Here is a 20,441-nt window from a genome sequence, read left to right as displayed (position 1 = left end):
CGCACGGAATACTAGTCTAATTAATGAGAAGAGGCTTTTAACTAGTGGTTAGTTGTGCTACAAAGGATAAAATAACTTGAATGGAAGTCCCTCTTATAAGGTTAATTTTGCACTTTGCCTTTAGATATTTTGTCTAGAGGGGATTTGTTAATATAATAATTATTTTTTCTGAAAAACTAAAAGAGCTTGGATGAGTCCAAACGTATGGAAAGTGGCATAAGTATTTTAAGAAATGTGCAATTTGACAAAACCTACATGACCTGGTTACAAAAACTTAGATGAGTGGAAAGTTGTATTAAGACTCGAGAGTATTCTAAAAATTATTGTGTACGTCTTTAACAAGTCACAAGCATGTGGAAGACTACAACTTGATAGCAACCTCATGCCTTTATTCACTTGACCGAGTCATAAGCACGTGGGAGACTTGACCGAATCATAAGTTACCGAACCCCAAATGATGACATATATCATCAAAAATATTAATGTATTATATTATATGCCAGTTCATGTAATTCCACAATCTCATCAAGAAGAAGAGGTGGAGGAGGAAGAAGAAGAAGGAGCAGCAGCAGCAGATTGAAAGGAAGATGGAGCTTGATTCAAGGGAGAAGAAGAGGACGGTGTTCGACAGTAGCAACGCAGACGCAGCCTTCCGATGCTTCATCTCGGGTCTTGCCCAGGGTGCCATCAAGGACGTCTACATCAGTTCAAGAGACTCATGGGTTTGTGAGTTTGATGGAGAAGAAGGTTCATGTAAGATTTCTGGGTGGAGCAGCGTCGACTCCTCCTCGATGGCGATCGCGCGTGTTGAGGCCATGCGTGCGCTCTCCACATCCCCCTCCCTCCACACTCTCGTGGTGCGGGGAGAGGGTTTCACGGAGGAGGAGGTGTGTGAGCTCTTCCATGGCCTTGCGGCCAACTCGTGCCTCTCTCTCACAGACCTCTCCATCGACATAGATGCTCCTCCTACGACAACAACAACAATGACAATCGAGAGAACGTCATTCTCCGACGCCCTCGTCACAAACCGCACTATCAAGTCTCTGACCATCCAAATCTACGAGTGCATGTATATTACTGGTGAAGGGCCTCAAGAGGAAAGCTTCGGCGGGCTGCTTAATCCATGGCATGGATTACTTTCTTCACTCCGCAGCCGCTACTGCTCCATCCAAACTCTCAGCATTGGTGTAGGGCTCTCCGACGATGATCATCAGCCCTTGGATAAAGATCTCAAAGCTCTTGCGGATGTTCTCTCGGGTAGGAATACGTCAATCACGCAGTTACGACTCCACTCCTACTTCATCCACTGTATCCTCCCGGAGGAGTTCCTAGGGATGTTGGTGCGGCGGCGGCGGCGCAATCGTCTCACCTCCTTGGCTTTGTATCATTTCGACCTTCAACGGCTGGGCGGGTTTGACGCCATCTTCCGCTCGCTCGCCTCCAACACTTCCCTCGAGAGCCTCGACTTGTGGCGTTGTAGAGGTACCTGGTCCATTGCGTCCATCCTGGACAGCCTCCAGTCGAATGGCAGGATTATCGATGTGCAGTACCTTGGCACGCCGCTGGAGGGCGAGGGGCCGGCGATACAGGCGCAGCTGGCGCGAAACCGAGCCAAGCGAGCCAACGCAAAGCTGGAAGAGGAAGAGGAAGAGGAAGAGCGGCATGTCACCACAAGCGTTCATGGCTGGTCACCACACGTGTTCACATACCTTCAAGGCTTGGATGCCGAGTCGGAATTCGAAACTGTATGCTATGAAGCAGGAGTTTCCCACCAGAAAGTGCAGCCCACCAGATGCCGACTGCTCTTGTGTGGAGGCCCGTATGCAGGTCAGAGACACATTATAAGTTTAAAAACTTTAGACTAGAAGCTCAAAGTTCACCTACACTAATCTAAAATGAAGGTGTTGGGCCTTGTTTTTAAACTTACTAGAGGAGAGACAAAGAAATATTACCTTTATAACACACACACACACACACACACACAATCTCAAATGAACAACCTCATAAAACACATTGTACTCAACTTCTAGACATTTGGTATGGGACTAGTCTATTCTATATATTACTTGCAGCTCTACATTTTTGATTTCTAACCACGCAAAGCCTCCCAAACCTATGTGGCACAAGGAGAATGAGTTTGGTATCCACACAAATATATACATGTACATATACAATCAATGCATACACATATTTGCATATACATTTAAACACATATGAAGTGAAAAAAGATGAGAGATGGGAGGAAGAAAAAGAAAGAAGAGAAAATAAAAAATGATGAGAGAAAGAGAGAGAGGACACGCATTTATGAGACCACAAAAATAGACACTTACATACATACATACATACATACATACATACATACATATGTATATGTGTGTGTATGCATGCGTGCACACACATACATATGGACACATATACATTGATTATGTATTACTTTGCTTATTAACTATTAAATAGTATTGTGTAAATTATCCTTAACCTTTAATTAATATGTATATGTATGGTTAATATTTATATTATGTATTAATATTTAATTATTATTACTTTATTATTTTATTTTATTATAATTACAATATATGTATTACATATATATATATATATATATATATATATATATATATATATATATATATATATATATATATATAATGTGTGAGAGAGAGAGAGAGAGAGAGAGAAGAAGTAACTCTCGACATAGTTTATGGATTGCCAAATTTATATGGTATTATAGGCTTAGTGTGTGAGGATAAGATGCATGCTATGATAGCCTCAATGTGAATAGATATCAATTGTCATAAGGGTTCTTTGGATATATAGTTTAGGCTTGATCATGGTAATGTTGGTCTTTCACTCCATATATATCACATCCCCAAATATTGGATTTTCATGCATTCAATATTGTATTAGTGTAAGTTGCTAAAGCTTTCGAAGTTCAAATTATGTTCTTTATATCAACATCCTATGAAGCCTCTTGCTACATAAAATGTGCTTTTAAATCTCGGTGCAAACTATCGAGAGAATCTAGGTGCAGAGCACCTAGTACATTACAAAACAAACATGCTTTTGACAGACCCCAAGGTACTCTCAAGATTGAACTACATGGGTCCTTTTATTTTGACCACCTTTGAACTCTGGGATTTGTTACTGCCCCTCATCACTGAACTACCATGGACCCCCAACCTCAATCTCAGTAACCTTGTGGGATCGGCTCATGCATGTAAGACATATCCGCACTATAGCAGAGGTTTGGAGTAGACTCGCATCTCCTTATAACATTTGGGCATTACATGACTTCGAGTTGAAGCTTCGACATCACAATGCTTGAGCTTTGTAGTGTCTTGCGCCTTGGTATATGGATTCCATTTCCGGAACGTATTCTTCTTGATTTCTTTTGTGCTTTGTAGTGTTCTTCTTTCTTCTTTGTGTTTGTGTTTGTACAGTCTACATTACAGCAGTTTCTCATGCTTCGATTGCTGCCCGCTATTCGGACGTGGGATCATACATCCGTGTTAGTGTTCACGGTGCTGTTTATTACTAATGCAGGTCCATTCTAGTGTTGATCCTATTAGCGATTGATTGTTGCTCATTGTTTCCAAGGCTGCACGACTTCTATTTTTGTTGTTCGACCTGTTTTTTGTGCTGCCAGACATGTGTTTACTGGTGGGCATCCTTGCATTTACCAGCTAGCCCTTGCGTTTTCAGGTTCTGGTACGACAACATTGTTTGCTGAACGACTATTTTCCTTGGCTCTTAACTCTGCGTTTATCACACTGAAGACCGTGCCATGGTTTGTACATTGCCCCTATGATCTTTTCCTGTCATGAGTTGTTTGCTTGTGTTTTCACTGTGAATAGTCCCTCTCATAAGCATTACTGCTTTTCGAAGATGTAGGATGTCTTCATGGTGAACAACATTAAAAGCTTTTTCTTTGATCAACCCTATTCTTCTCTTGATGATAGACAGCAGTATGTGTGTCTCTTCTTGATCAGTTCAGGTCTGCTATGCCTATCTCTGCTCTTGATTTAGAGCAGCCCCTCCATCAGCATGATTCTTCTCTTTTTGTGGTAGCCTTCTTGGCTTCTTTGGCTTGTTTGTTTTCCCCCTATCTTGCATGGATTTCCAGCCCAAAAAATGTGCCGAACTTCCTTGAATATTTGCATCTGCTGCCCCCCAATATTCATGCTATCTGGCTTTTACAATTTCAGGCTTTCTTCTTTCCAAAATTACCCCCCCTTAAAGCTGCAAACCTTAATGTTTTTCAACATTATTGAAAAAGGGGTCTCAATGACACATGTGCTTACAATAAGCCAAGTGAAATAAGATATCTCCATTCTCCAATCGAATCCAGATATGATTGCCAAGTTCATTATCAAGTTTCCTTTTATCTCAAGTTCTCAAGATGTAAAACTATCCCTCTTGTCCTCAACAACTTGAACTCCGGAGGCACTATCATAATGTCTCAGGAATCATCATGCATAGAGTTTTCATGCACTGATCACCACGCCATACAACGTCGTCTTCACAAGTGTGGGAGAAGTTTCAACCTATGATGACCGATACGATCTAGTCATTTCTTCTTCAGTTGATGCAGATATAGGATCATGTAGATATAGGATTAGCTTTGAATTATGCAGCCCACCCTTCTAGAAGCACATCATGTGGGGCATGTTCTCTACAAGCTTCCTCCAAATTCCTCCAAAGCTTGATGGTCTAGCCACTGCCTTAGGGAGCTTAGACACATCTGTGAGACATATCAGTTTTGAGCATATTTCCTCTAAATTGCTTGATCATGAGGCTTCTTTGTGTTTATAGGGGAGTTTACCATCTTCATAGGGTGGTCATCAAGCGGCTTATGTAGCTTCAGAGAGGGGTGACAAGAAAAAGAAGACAAAGCTACAATGTTATCATTGTGGCAAAAAGGGGTATCTCCAAAACAAATGCAAGGGCTAATGGTGTTGTAGAAGGAGTCACTGTGGAAGAAGAGGAAGAAGAAGAAGGATATGCACTCCTCCGATGAGTCATCATCATATTCAAATTTTGATCCTAATTGTAACCTCTTGGCCATGGCGCAATCCAAGGCTATGAAGGGTTCGTCTTTTGTGATGAAGGTGAAGGCTATGAAGGCCTCCTCTTCTGTCTTCTAGTTCTAGTGGTGTTGTCATCCCTCGTGACTCTCCAGTGCCAGAGGGAGCGTGGGAGAGGGTGGTGTTGGTGGTGCTTTTCAGCCTCATTGATAGTCAGATGTAGTGGACTCAGAGCGTAGCTTCCCATATGCATTAAAGTCTAGCAAGTTTTGAAGTCATGGTGTTGGGATTGGCATTCAACTTCATGGTGGGTGCTTTTGTTTGATAGAGAGCAGGCTTTATTTCTAGTTTGATCTCACACAAGGGATTGATTTGGTGGTCTAGCCAAAGGTGGGGTCCATGGTCATGATCTTCTTTTCACAGAGTTAGTTCATGACAAGCATCAAGAGCTATTGTGGCTACTTTCTATTTTCAAGGATTGGTACGATCGACATTGACATCAGTGTCTTTCAAAGGCACCTTGATGGTGCCTCAATCACCTATTGCTGGGCTATCCATGGTGCTCTCTAAGTATCATTGTAGCATGTACTATGATGAGTCATTACCTCGTCATTACCCTTGCTTCTTTTATTGTACTAATATCCATGATTTGGAAGAGGGTGTTAGCAGATTGTATGTCTCATGGGTTAGAGTTGTGTTTTAGTGGGCATTTCATATTTTATGCTAGAATGGGCTGAGACTAGCTGCCATGATTTTGGGCACTACTTCTCAACCAGCCATTAGTATTTTGGGCACCCATTTTGGGCTGGTTGACTAGTCCTCCAATTTGGCATTCTTCATGCATATTTATAGATAGACTCCCTTCTCATTCATTCGCTTCAATTGCAATAGTCTATTACAATAGTCTATCATGATTCCATTGCTTCACCCTATTTTGACACACTATATTCTTTCTTCTTTGTGTTTGTGTAGTCTATTACAACAGTCTATCATGATTCCATTGCTTCAGCCTATTTTGACACACTATATTCTTCTTGAGTTCTCATCGATGCAAAGTCATGGTGATGGCACATTGTCTTGGTCACTCAACAGTTCATCTTTGAGCTTCATATAAGAAGTACTTCATGTTTCAAACTTGGGTTTCCATCTCCTCTCAATTCATAGCCTTACAAGACTTGGTACACAAGTTGTCTTCACCAAGCATGCCATATTTGTTGAGGATTATTTAGGAGCCATTATTGCGGCTATTTCATGGCCTCTCTTTTATGCAATGGCCTCTTTCCCATGTCATTGAGCCACTATCCACTACCACTTGCATACCCATCCTGTTGCCCTTAGTCCTTGTTGTTTTGCTTTGGTAGGTTATGGTGCCTTTGATAGCTCCTTACGATCGTTTCTTAGTTGGATTTGTGGGCTTGGTGAGTGAAACCAACCTTCCTTCTTGAAGAGGGTGGTGAAATCTTGATTAAGCATTTAATTACAATAGTTAATAATTGAACAAAATTGAAATGCACACACTTTACCATAATAATCTTGGACATTGGACACATTGTTGGTTCCAAAATTGGTGCCCCTTATTGTATTTATTTAATTTGTATTGCTATTGGATGGAGTATAACTGAGATTTCTTGATCTCCTCCATTGATCCAAAAGACTCTTTCTATTACAACTGATTACAACAAGCCATTTGGAAAATTTGCCCCTTGATCTTCACCCAGGACTTGCACAAATTGTATCCTTGATTGGCCAAATGCTGCCCCAAATCAAATGGGATGGCCTGGCATCTGAAATCCGTGGTAATTCCTTAAATTCAAGTTGCTAATTTTAGTATACAATGCCTTTAACGGCTAGCGTTGGGTCCCAAGGTTGTTGCTAAACTCTAATTTTTGCTAAGAATTAGGGTTTATAGAAAAAATCTCACTACTGTCCACCAACTTCACTGAGAACACCTTCAATTGGCTAAGAAATGCTAAGATACTTAGTCAATGGACTAGAGAAGGTGAGAGAATGGTGAGGAGAGAAAAGTTTCAGATTTTCCATGTGTGAAAACCCCTAAATCTGATTGCTGCCTTGCTTGATCAACAATTAATGATATCACCTTAGTGCCCTAATGCCTCTAGGATGTTGTCACATGTTGTTCCTAGAGCATCAAATGCTATCACCTAATTTTTTAAGTCTTGGGGCAGCTGTTGTCTGCAGTAAATGGCCTCCCATAGCTCCAGAAACTGATCAAAAGCCTTCTCTCTCTCACAGTCAACTAATGAATTGAATGAGACTCCCATCCCCCAAACAATATTCTCCCCTATTGCATGGGTATTTTTGCCAAGTGGCAATCTTCTCATCCCATTTTTTTAGCAATTTTTAGTCAATTAATTGATTTTTAAAATTAAATAATTTTGAAAATTAATTTCAACCCTTTTGATCTTGCTCAAATTTAGATGCGTCTATCCACAATTTAATAGGCTAGGACATTTGCAACCCCAAGTGGCCCTAGCCTTAATTGACCCTTGGATAGACACTAGTTAATTAATTAGTGCCTAGTCTCTAGTGTCACCACTGACACTTAATGGCCAATTAATTGTCCTATGGTCAAAAGTGATACCAAACTAACATCGAAAACGGAACTGATATAACTTGTCACAACTTTTGCCTTTGACACCCACTACTTTCTCGCAGTTGTTGACTTGTTACCCTTGAAATAACTATCATGTGCATCACATATGCTTACAAAATTGCACATGTGATTATTAAATTAATGAAATATTACTAGCAAAAGCAAAGCATCTCAAAAATTTCATGTCCTTATGACAATGAAACATGCGAGAGTGTGCAATATAGATTCTAATAGTGATGTTACCATTTCTATTATGCAAGCTTACATGCTTATTGTTTGGATGATTGTTCTCCTTCACATATCTAGCACAAATTAGCTAGAAGGTGCCGACTCTTTATAAAAAAAAAAGGTCATGATGAGAGAATGCACTACTTATACAATACAAGATTGTGTTTTAGTGCATTCCATCTTACCTTGAGTATGGGAAATAATTGTGCTAAAGGTAGGAAATCTTACTATTTTTCACATCCATTTTAGTTGCCTTGCGTAACCTTGCATTGCATAAGTTGTATAGAAAGAAGAAGACAACCTACAAAAGATAGAAAAATGTAATGTGCCCCATTGAGCTAAACTTTCATTACTCACTAGTTAGCTCTTTAAAACAATCCCAAAATAGTAAATCACCAAAAGTTGCATTAAATGGGCAACGGTTCTAGAGAGTTTCTATGTCGAGTGTAGAGCTAACATGTAGGTTTGTATCAATTCTTACTCAATTCGAAACATGGGATGCACCACCTTGCCCATCCGGAATTAGCTACATATCACCCTTGCCTTTGATGGGGACTGAAGAACTGCCACCTATCATGATTTGCCTATGCATCGGATACATATAGGCAATCCCATCTGAAGGAGTCATGTGACGAGAAGCATCACTATCCACAATCCACTCATGAGACTGTAGGGCCATCATTGCTGCATCAGTGGCCGTTGGAGAAATATATCCTATCACCTCCAAATGGAGGAAGGAGGCCAATGAAGAAGCAGCCACCACCACTCTTGAGTCCTTTGTAGTCTTCTCCTTCTTGCCCTTCCAATGAATTGTCTTGCCACAGATGTGACAAGTCGAATCCTTGGCTTTGTCTTGTTTGGACTTCTCGTCCTACTTCTTCCTCTTATTCTTTTCCTTTTGTTGGGAAAATCTGACCGGTCAAAGCCTTTGACTTGGGAGCATTTTGACCTTTGAGTTGCTCCTCTTGGTCCAAGACCGTAGGAACCAACTCCTCCCACTTAAGGGTCTTTGTTTGCCTTGAAGCAATCAAGGTGGAATAGAATACATTGAATCGAGGTGGTAATTGAGAAAGAAGAGTTATCGCCAAGTCCTATCAGGTAATCACCTTCCCTGCATTCTAGACCTGCAACTGCAATTGCCATAGGAGAGGACTTGTTAGGACTCAAAAGTCCTCATGTGGACCTCCAAAGACACCCACTTCATCACAATCATCCAATTGTGCATTTGATCTAGCTCCAACCATATCTCCTAAGCCATGGTCAAGTGCTCGATGTGAGCAATGATGATTGAGTGGAAGAGAGAAAGAGGAAAGAACGGATATGGCTATTCAATTTGTCCCAAATTTGTGCCTGTACCTTCATCAACTCGGCTTTCTCGTCTACAGAAACCTTGGAGGCATTATGGGATATAGGATGGTCTATGGCTCCCTTAAATAATACGACTTCAAGATGGCAAGCATCATTACGTGTCAAATGTGGTAATTCTCCCTGTCAAGCTTTTGATCTAAAGGAAGACTGAGTAACACAAGGACCTTACAATCCATAATAGCTTGAAATTCCGCATCAATTTCAGTTGACATTGCAAATGGAATAACTTGCACAAAAACAAGGGCAATCCCCCTTTGACTCCATGTACGAAGCCAATGCCTACAAGGGCGCTTTCTCAGCTCGTCCTCAAATAGTTTCACCGTGACCAGTGGCGATGGAAACTTAAAATCTGCAACAAAAGGCTGAAAACACAACCTTTCTTCCTTCACGAACAGCAACGACCTGCAAAAAACAGTAACTTTACTACTTTTTGGTGCTATACCTATTGAGTTGGGCCTTTGTAGACTGTAAACATAAACTTTTGTCACCAAGAATACTCCCGATCAGGTTTGCCCACAATTAATCAGCCCTTCTACGCTACTTTGATACGATGTCAGAGTGTAACAAATGCGAAAGCATATGAACAACAATGAAAGACAATGAACATAAGAGAAAGGGAGAGACAAAATAGACAAAGGAACACATAAATCTACAATCGATGAATGTTGAAATGAAGAGGGAAAATGTACACTCCTCAAGCCACCTCTCTCTCACCAACACCTGGAAGACATGTTGAGAAACATAGATCTTGAGCAAGGTGGGTTGGAAGTCAAAGACAATAAGCATATTGATATGGACTAGACACATTGACTATTACTCAAGTGAATTAGGTTCCAACCTAGATTAGCTTGGACTCATAAACAAAATCTTGAGCAGACATGGACAAGACTAAAAGTACAAAGTACAATGGCATTCCATTCAAATGATTGTCAAGTATACTCTTTATAGTTACAAGATGGTACCACTTTTCTCCATTGTGCCTATGTGATAAAGGTAACTCTTTCTACATTGAGTTGCATGTTCCTTGTCTAGTTGTTCCATACCAAGAGGTGCATATGAGTGTGATTGCATATTTCTGAATACCCCTTCTCAATCACAACTCTGAAAAGCACGGAGTATATAGAGGCTGTTATGAGTAGAACCTTGCTAAGTGTGGACATACCACAAACATAGCAAAACATCCAGGGGCTATTACAAGGCCTCATTAAGTGTGTAGAGGTTGTGGTATATAGGTTACATGAGGAGTACAAAGCTTATGATAATAACATTAAGGTAAGTGCATACAATGCTCTAAAAAAGTCGGTCTGAGTAGTGGGAATAGAAGGATTGATGAGGCTTGTCCTTTTACTCTTGAGTGTGTTCTTCTCCTTCTTTTTATTCTTCTTCTTCATGGTCTTCTTCTTCTTTGATAGTTGCAAGGTAGGCCTTATGTGATCTTTTCCTAGCGTAACATAAATTTTCAATGTGCCTAGTTCTTTTATAAGAGTCACAAACAATGTATTTCTTTCCTTTATACTTGTTATCATAGAACACTTCTTCTTTCTTTGAAGTGCTTGCTTCCTCTTTATCTTTAAGATTTTTCTCTTCTTAAAGGAGTGATGCTTTGATGTCTACTAGCTTTAGATTTGGCATATTAATTAGTATAGTGGAGAGATTACCAAATTTTGGAGGAAGGCTCTTAAGCAAGACTCCAATGCATATGTCTTCTTCCATTTTTAAGTTAATCCCTCCAAGTTGAGTTAGCAACCATTCCATATAATTAAGGTGAGTTGCAAGGGATGTATTAGCCTTCATATCCAACGTGAAAAACTCAATCAACAATCCATATTTTAAAGATTTAGATTGGGCACCAAATAGTATGTCCAACTGTTCCCAAGTGGCATGAGATGTATCACATGTGTCTACTTGGTGGATATAACTGTCATCAAGCTCAAGCTTGATGATTGTTTGGGCTTTGTCATCACTCTTTTGCCATACTGCTGCAAGAGCAGGATCTTTAGGTCTCTTCTCTTGTCCACTAGTTCTTGACCACCATAGACCTTTCTTCATGAGGATTAGCTTTATCCTTGTCTGCCATGTGTGGAAGCCCGTTCCTTTGAATTGGAATGACGGTGAATCTTTGCCCATACTGGATGGCAGGAGCAACAATAAATTTTTGGAATCAGATCAACACAAAAGTTGAGTTCAACTGAGTCAAGAGATACAAGAGCAATAGTGCCAAGAAGTACTAAACGAGTATCAACAGATAATATGCTTGTTGAGCTTTGATGTCGATCTTTGATGCTTGATGTTGAATCTTCCCCTCCTTGTTGCTGATTTGATTTGCTGGAAATTGAGTGGAGCACTAGATCAGAGTGGCAGTGACTTGATTGAGCCAAGAGAAGTGAGAAAATGAAGTAAGAAGTGAGCTTGAAGAAAAGTGGCTATGACTGCCCTTTAGGGTTTCCTAGGCGGCCTAACTAGTTTAGCTCATAGCATTACCTTCAAAAGCCCTAAGGTACCTAGAGCAATCGTGGAGCCTTTAGGTAGCGGCTGCAGTACGACTGCCTGTTGACAAAATTAACGCCAATGGGAAAAACACCAATGCTAGTTGTTACAGTGTGCATCAATCTGGTCGATTTTGGGGGGGCCAGCAAGCTTCTCGTTGGAGCTTGCTTAGGGCCCTCTCCATGCACGCTGATAGGTAAGGGGGAGAGGATTCCCTCCCCTCCCCTATTTAAACAGGGGGTCCGCTCGGATGGAAAGGGACGAGGAGGAGGAGATCATATACGCTGCCCTGCCCAAGTTTTGCCGGCTGATGGTGCCGCCTCTATCCGTTGCTGCCGCCATCACCCCCGGCTTCCCTCCACAGCGCCACTGTCAGACATTCGTTTTTTTTTCCCCCGCTAGATTATCTTTCCCCCCCCCCCCCCCCCCCCCCCCCCCCCTCCTGCCACGTGATAAGGAAGCTTCTTTGTAGAAGCTTCCTAAGGGGGGGCTAATCAAGCCCCCTTTCACCTCCCCTTATAACTCTTTCTTATTTCACAACCCCCTAAGCTTTTTTTTAATCCCCCGTGTCTCCATTACTTCCTTCTTTTTTCCCCCCTGACCCCAAATCCAATCCATCATCATGGGACCCGGATGTTGTCCCGTGAGGAAAAAGTAGCCTGTGAGGAAGAATAAAAGAGGGAAAGTAGAGGGAGTGAAAAGAAGGAGTGGAGTAAAAGAGGAAGAGTAGGAAAAAGATAAAAGATAAGGAAGGGAAGTAGAGAATAAGGAAGGGAAGTAGGGAGAAGTGAAGGAGGAAGGAGTAGTGTGAAAGAAGTAGAGGGTGAGGAAAAGATAAAGAAGAGTAAGAAAGGAGTAGAAGAGATAGAGTAGAGAAGGAATAGAGGGAGGTAGAAGGGTAAAAAGGGAGGAAAAAAAAGAGGAGTGAAGGAGGAGGAGTAGGGAAGGAGAAGAGAAGGAATAGAGGAAGTGCAAGGAAGGAGAATAAGTGTCTTCTATACCTTTTACCCCAAGTCAAAGTTCTCCAAGGGTTCTTGTGGTTGCAAAACCACACTCACCCATAAACTTTTTTCCAGAGAGACGGTGGAATTCCAGAAGAAAGAGAAAAAGGCTACCTCACATTCGAACTACGATGCCGCCTAAGAAAGTCCAAGGTGTAGCTGCGGGAGGGTCATCTCTCGGTATCCATGTGGATATCTCACCCCAAAACCAGGTTTTTCTTCTTGGCTTTAATTCAGTTTTAAATCAATCATGCAAAGAGAAATTGTTAGGGATAGGATATATTTGTCCGAGTTATTTGTAATGAAGGAGTTTAGCTTATTTGAATGAATGATAATGTATAGAACTTAGTTTCCTTCGAATAGCATCATGCATTATAAATTACGAGCAAGATTATCTATTTACTATAGTAGTATATTTCAGTTAAATCCTAAAGGTATAGAAATTGTATCTTGCACCATTAGTCCTATTCCTTTTCGCAACGAATCATTGTAAATGATTAAATTCATGAAAGGTTTCTTTCGTTGCTCAAATTACTAGGAAGTTATCATTGCTAATTGCACATCTTAGCAAGGGAAATGATTGTTATTTGGCATGAGTTCGTCTGCAAGGAAAAAGGAAGATTAAATTGAATTGTATTGACTGAAAAGTAAATTGTCACAAGGGTAGCAAAACCGTGACAAGGCGATCAATATTACCTTCCAAAAGATAACCAAACCAATCTAAACATAGAAATACCATGCAGAAGAGTAAAATATGCCTTGGAAATGATTTAAAGACCAAAGAAATATTCATACCCTAAGCACTTGACTACTTTCCTTAGTGTAGGGTCAAAAAAATTCGTAAAGATAAAAAAACTAGGGTTGTCCCTGAGATTCTTAAAAAGAAACCCTAGGTCCAGCTTAAAGGATCTAAAACGGATTATTCCATCGCAGGACTTGCGCAGCAAGTACGAAACCATTTAGTATTGTGATTGATGCACAAGGAGAAAGGGTAAATACCCTCAACAAGGATGACAGATCCCTACGCAAGTTATCTTGCAAAAGGACGTATTTTTGGATATCCTTCTAAATAAGGAAAGTTGTAAACCGGAAACTAGAGTATCTAAGGAACTTTAGGGTTGACCAAGTTGGGTTAATAAGGTACGCCCTACACCGGAACGTAAAGGATCTTGCCAATTTACAAGCCACCTTGGGAACGAGTGCTGATACACTAAAAAAGAAAGAACACTTCCTTAACAGTTTGCCAAACAACACGGTTGATTAATGGAAATGTTTGTGCTTGCTAGAGATTTTAGAGCTCTGTTTGAATTATGAATTACAAATTAAATGAATACCTATACTTCAGGTTAAAGGCCTGAAGGAAGAGACAATTTCAGTTACCCTGACTGCCTGCCTAATCCTAAGTAAGGGGGTTGTTGACCGCGCCGGGAATGTGGACCGAACCCGCCGCGAGAGGTCTCTCCGTTGAGCTCTACTTGGAGCAGGAGGACGCTTGGGTGCCAGGGGGGCTCTGGCCGTAAATCCCTCGCCTTTCGGGTCCTGCGCAAGAGGCTAACGTGACCCGGGATTGGATCTCAAGGCCCGCATACTAGTTTACGGGCGGAAGCTTGGAATAGTGATCCTTGCGGATTACTGGATAGCCTTCGGGCGGATTATGGACAAGCCTACGGGCGGAACTCATTGTATTTCAAAGATAAAATGATGAAATGTTAATAAAGAACTTGCTTGATATTGTTTTTCTATGTCACGTGATAAGATTACGTGAAGGAACCAGTGCTTAATGGATTAATTAAAGAAGTTGATTGTTATATGTCAAATCAATGTGTTAGATAATTACATAACTAAAAACAAACTGAGGAAAGTGCGGAGGATGGGCCATGGGTCCGTCCTACGGTTGGGTGGTCCCGGTTAGCCGAGAACTTTTCTAAAAAATCTCGAAGAACAGCGGGATGATCATCAAAATGAATAACGAAAGCAATGACCTAGAGTTGTCTTACCCGATTTGCGCTGTTTTAGGGGAACGGAATGGGATTATGCCTTATGGCAGAGAGGTTGAGCTTTGCATCCCTCTCGTTTCCCATTCTCCTTGAATCAAGTGCAGCGTGAATCTGCTTCGGACCTGGCGTTTCTGCGTAAAGTAGTTCGCTCAGGTCCGACGCTAATTGCTGTTAGTTAATGACCAGTTAGGAAAACCCTAATTCCGGTCGATCCTAAGTGAGAACGGCCAGGATACTTCCGCTACGTGGCAGATGCGGGAAGACCTAGATTGCAAATCCCGTAACATTCCATGGGAGTGCTGGGCAGAGCTTTCTAGATATCCTTTCCGACGGACTGCTAAGACGTGTCCTAGATGATACTAAGAGGATACGTTACACTCCAAGTGAGTAGGGTGCTGTTGGCTATGGAGGTCAAGAAGAGTAAAGTGAAGATGGAGTAAAAAGATGAAAACTTCTATTGAAACTGAGCTGAGCTGAGGTTGTGGGGAGCTGGAGGAGTAATGAGCTGAGTTGAACCATGCTCACCATAGCTTTGATACCATATTGAGAAACATGGATCTTGAGCAAGGTTAGCTATGGAGGTTGAAAGTCAAAGACAAGAAGTATGTTGATATGGACTAGACACACTGACTATTACTCAAGTGAATTAGGTTCCAAGATAGATTAGCTTGGATTCATAAACACAATCTTGAGTAGACATGGACAAGACAAAAAGTACAAAATACAATAGCATTACATTCAAATGATTGTCAAGTACACTCTTTTATAGTTGTAGAATGGTACCACTTTCCTCCACTGTGCCCATGGGATAAAGACAACTCTTCCTAGATTGAGCTGCATGTTCCTTGCCTAGTTGTTTCATACAAAGAGGCATATATAAGTGTGATTGCATATTTCTCAACAATACAAGTGATGGGGGTAATCTACCAGTGGGGCATAAATAGCATGAAGTAAAAAAATAATGTAAGCGGCCAAGAAAACTGGCCAACTTGATCATAAATGCTACTGCCTGATCAAAATGTCTAAAATAATCAGCGATAACCAGCCACCCTACCACTTGGCATAGTCATCTGTCTGATAAGGTACCCATACACTATGACTACCGAAAAATGCCCACTAAGTGATAGGAAAAATGCGTAAGTCCCTCTAAGAGAATTGATTGCACCAACTCTATCTAGAGAATGCTAGTCCAAGGGATGACTAATCTCTAATAGTAGGAGTCCTTGATCGGTCTCCCTTTAGCTCTTCCGATGCTGGAATAAGGTTCCACCAGTCTCTAATAGCCCTTTCCCCTCTTGCACGGGAAGGTTTTGCCAAGTGGTAGCCTTCTAATTGCAATTTTTAGCCCAATTAGAATAATTTTTGGAATTTTAATTTTGAACATTAATGTAACTATTATTTCTTGCTCAAAAAATGCGTAAGTCCCTCTAAGAGAATTGATTGCACCAACTATATCTAGAGAATGCTAGTCCGAGGGATGACTAATCTCTAATAGTAGGAGTCCTTGATCGGTCTCCCTTTAGCTCTTCCGATATGTTGGAATAGCCTTCTAATTGCAATTTTTAGCCCAATTAGAATAATTTTCGGAATTTTAATTTTGAACATTAATGTAACTATTATTTCTTGCTCAAAAATTTAATTGTAATGGCCCACAATTAAATTGGCTAGGCCAATTTGTCATCATTCAAGTATTCCTAAGCATTTATTAGCCTTGAATTGGTATTAATGAATTATTCTAATGTCACCACTGACACTTATGGCTAATAAAATGATATAGGCCAAAATCTATTACTATGTACCACCTAGTACCTAACTAATATAACTTACTATGACTTTTACCATCGACGCCCAGTGACTTCTTAGGAACTTGGACCTATCATTAGAGAGGGAATATGTAGAGAGAATTATAGAGAGAAAATATAAAATTTAAAAAGAGAGAGACTAAAAAATAGAGGAGAAGGAGAGAATGAAAAGAGAGGAGAGAGAAAAAGAAAAAAAAGGAAAAAAGAGGAGAGGGAGAGAGAAGGAAAAGAGAGGAGAATAAAAGGAGAGAGAGAGAAGAAAAGCGGGGAGAGAAAAAAATGAGAGAGAGAGAGAGAGAAAGAGAGAGAATTAGACAGGGAATTTGGGAGGAGAGAGAGTAAATAAAAAATTAAAAACAGAGAGCAATAAGAGGAGAGAGAAAGATGAGAGATGAATTGTTGAGCGTATGGCACGACAACTTCGCTTGCCACTTTGAGGGAGCAAAGCTGCCGCGAAGCCGCCTAGCATTCCACGCATGGGCATAGAACATGAGTATTACCTATTGAAAGCACCCTTGGTTGAGGGAGGACCATGTGATTAACTTTTTTTGGCGAATCAGGAAAGTCGACCTTGGCACAATCGATGAAAGCTGTATGCGAAAGGAAAAAAAGTATGATGTGTGGGAAGCAGCCAAGCAGGACACAAGGAATAGAGATGAGCAAGCTTGCCCGGGAAGGAATCACAGTGTCCTTGTGGGACATGGCAGGCCAGCTTGAATATCACACCATCCATGACTTCATGTTTCCGGATCTCAGTAACCGCAAGTCTCCTTCGTTTTTCCTGTTTGTCTGGAATCCCATACGCATGGATGACCAGGGACGGCCCCAAACACGTGCTCCTGGGAGGCCCATCAAGAAAACTACTGAAGATTTTCAACAGGAGCTGAGATATTGGCTCCGGTTCATCACGTCGAAGACAAGGAGGTCAAACAACTTCAGACCTGTGCTGCTTGTCGCCATCACCAGAAAGGATCGTTGGGATACGGCTGAAACGTTGATCTCAGGGAGCTTGAACGATCTTCGAGAACAGTTTGAGCCATTCGCAGATATTCACATCAATGTTTTCAATGTCGATGCTCGCGTGGCTTCATCCGTGACACCTTTAACTGAATATGTTTTTGAGATTGCTGAACGTGTTCTGAAATCAGCAGATGGTGTGCTGAGCATTTGTGAAGGTGTGCTTGCATCCATCTCTGAGAGGCTTTCAAATAAGAGCATTCAATCATGGGTAACGAAGCAGACATTTGGATCTCTATGCAAGGAGGGGTTTCGTCTGGAATCTGATACAGTGGAAGCAATTGCCCTCAGTTTGAATGACTCTGGGGATCTCATCTACATGCGTTCAATAGATTTTGTGGTCCTAGACACCGAATGGTTCTCCCACACGCTCATGGGTACACTCATACATCTCAGTTTTGAAAATGATCCCCAGCCTGCAAAGTCTGGGTTTGTGCCAGTGAGGTATCTTGAGTGTTTATTGGAGGACCAGATGCAGGCAGAACCAAAGAAGAGCTTCTTGAAGTCCTTTTGCTGTTGCAGACCCCAGGTAGCTCTTGTAGACCCACACAAGGAGCCACCCAAGGAGCTCATTAAGTTACTTCAGGGGTTGCATGTTGCCTGCCTGGAAGAGGATGGCGACATTATTCATGAGAACTCCAATGTGTTCGTACCTGCTCTGCTGCCTCTGGATCAATCACAATGTCTCCAATGGAGGCGAGGAGATGGCGAGCAGTTCCTTGGACGTCGTTTGAGATGTCGTGATTCCGATCACGCTTTCCTCACTCCTGGAATTTTTCCTTTGATTCAGGTTTGTCAGTGCTTTAACCTGTGTTTAGGAGTTCCCAAAATTTGACGAGCTTTCAAATGCATAATTATCTTAATGGCTGCTCAAATTTTGCAGGTACACCTCCACAGTCTCTTCAATGGCATAGAGCTCCAAAGGGGTGCTGCAGGGTTCATATGTGATGGTGTGGAAGTTTGGGTTGAATTGGCCGAGGACGAGGGAGGCTTTAATTGTATAGATATAATGGCCAAGTCAATCAAGGACCATGACAGCACATTGCTTTGGGTGAGGAGAAGGGCGATGAAGGAGATTCAGACAGTCTGTGCTAGTGACAAAGGGATCCAGGGGGTCACACTTGAGGAGATGGTGATCAGGCCTGCTTGTGTGAGAAGCCTGGGTATCTCGAGAGAGAGAAAAAGTCAGTGTGTATCAACAGAACAATTGCGCAAGGGACTCCAGGATAAACTAGCCACAGAGAGTTTTGTGGACAGCTTCAAGTATGCTGGATTTGACTGGCCAAGTGGAGATGGGTTACCTGCAGAATGGTGTTGTTACATAGATCTACTGGGGGAGAAGGCAGCACGTGAGATATGCATGCCTTATGCAGAGAAATGGTATGCAGCAGCAAAGGATACACTCGGAGCAGCAGAAATTCCAATGGAAGATCAGGAGAGAGAATTCAAACCACCTGAAAGCAGAGATCTAGCAGAGATATACAAGATGCTGAAAGAAATCCTGATGTATGAAAGGGACACAAACACAAAGGTGACTGCGACGCAAGTAGTACTGCAAGACATGGTAAGTACTGTTGATGACCTCCGTGGTCGGGTGCTGCGAGGCATGTCTGAGATGCTGAAGTTCCACAAAGAGATGGAAGCAGGCAGGTATCCGTGGATGTTTGTAGTGACTGCAGCAAGTGAACTGAATGTTCGCAGAGTTATTACAGCCATGGTTCCAGGTGTCCATGATTGGAAGCTAGAGCTTCTATGTGAAAATCCCCTCGGAGAGCCCCATCTTCCCAGTGAGCAACCTGGTCTCCCATTCACCACCATGGAGGATGGTCTTCTCAAGGAGGCTTTGCCTTATGTCAACACCTTCTTCAAGTTGGCATGTGCTGCAGTTAGAGTAGGTGCCCATGCAGCTACTGGGTTTGCCATCCCCGACTTCTCTGGGATTATCAACCTGCCCAAGCTCGATGATCAAGCTGCTCCTGTGACCAACACGTATGGTTATTCATCCAGGTCTCCTTGCTTTTCAAGTCACTCCTCTCTTCAAAAGATCAGGGAACCATTTGAGATGCTCTTCGCTGCTGGTAAACTTGACAATGTTCTTAAATTGCAGGGGTACTGGTCGGGATGCCCAGCAATGGCTCTGGAACACTCTCTCCAAACATGGCTGCGGAAGCAGTGCGGAGATCTACAAGAAGTTCAAGCTGCAAAGGGTCCGCAGGAGCAACGATTGTGTCGTATGGGTATGTGATGAGCATCGCCGAATCGGCACACCTTGCTAAGAAAACTAAGGTGCTGATCGCAAGTGGCAGCAGGTGCTTAATCTTTTAGGCTCTTGGGGGGTTAAATTTGAAGCTCTAGGACCTGCCCAGTGCCTGCATGTAGCATCTTACACGTTGTATGGACTCTAGAGTCACTCATTCATTTACTCATTCACCGCTTTCTTGCGGCTTGTGCACGTTGGTGCCGTTGCCGTTGCCGTTGCCATTGCCATTGCCAAAAGGCTTCCACGCCTATGTGGCATATGGAGGAGAAGTTTAGTATTCAAGAAATAACGAGGGCTTTTTCTTGAAGGGTGAGTGGGAGCTATATTTATTTTCTATCATCTCTCTTTCTCGCTAAAACACAATTGAATACACACTCTCTCTTTTAATTGAACACACACACACACACACACACACACACTCTCTCTCTCTCTCTCTCTCTCTCTCTCTCTCTCTCTTTCTCTCTATTTTTGTTTTTTAATTGAACATACGATATGATCATGGAAAAGAAAAAGGTAAGTCTTTGAAAAATTCTCTATATATAACTTAAATTTTTTTTTGGACATATGAAATGATATGATATTTTAATGGTTGAACATGTGTATGCAATGTATACATATTCTAAAAACATTTACAAATGCATAT

The 20,441-nt window shown here is 41.7% G+C and overlaps 1 protein-coding gene across 2 annotated transcripts; it reads left to right on the top strand.

The window, feature by feature from the left end:
* The first annotated feature begins 510 nt into the window (after positions 1-510).
* LOC148010501 (protein TORNADO 1-like) lies at positions 511-20,175 on the top strand. 2 transcript variants are annotated; one of them, XM_087671309.1, is made up of 4 exons: positions 511-1,827; positions 17,082-18,328; positions 18,422-19,545; positions 19,646-20,175. In XM_087671309.1, exons 1-4 carry the CDS (start codon positions 588-590, stop codon positions 19,812-19,814), a joined length of 3,780 nt encoding a protein of 1,259 aa, XP_087527435.1. In that variant the 5' UTR covers positions 511-587; the 3' UTR covers positions 19,815-20,175. The 2 variants fall into 2 exon arrangements, with proteins under 2 accessions (XP_087527435.1, XP_087527436.1); XM_087671310.1 differs by having other exon boundaries at positions 512-1,827; positions 18,422-19,527.
* Positions 20,176-20,441: the final 266 nt, after the last annotated feature.

The sequence above is a fragment of the Lygodium microphyllum genome, chromosome 29 (genome assembly GCF_053477565.2).
Source record: "Lygodium microphyllum isolate KBCC chromosome 29, Lygodium_microphyllum_v1.1.10, whole genome shotgun sequence".
In the NCBI taxonomy this organism is placed as follows: Eukaryota; Viridiplantae; Streptophyta; class Polypodiopsida; order Schizaeales; family Lygodiaceae; genus Lygodium; species Lygodium microphyllum.
The sequence above is the reverse complement of the archived record's forward strand: the minus strand, read 5'-3'. Positions and strand labels throughout refer to the sequence as shown.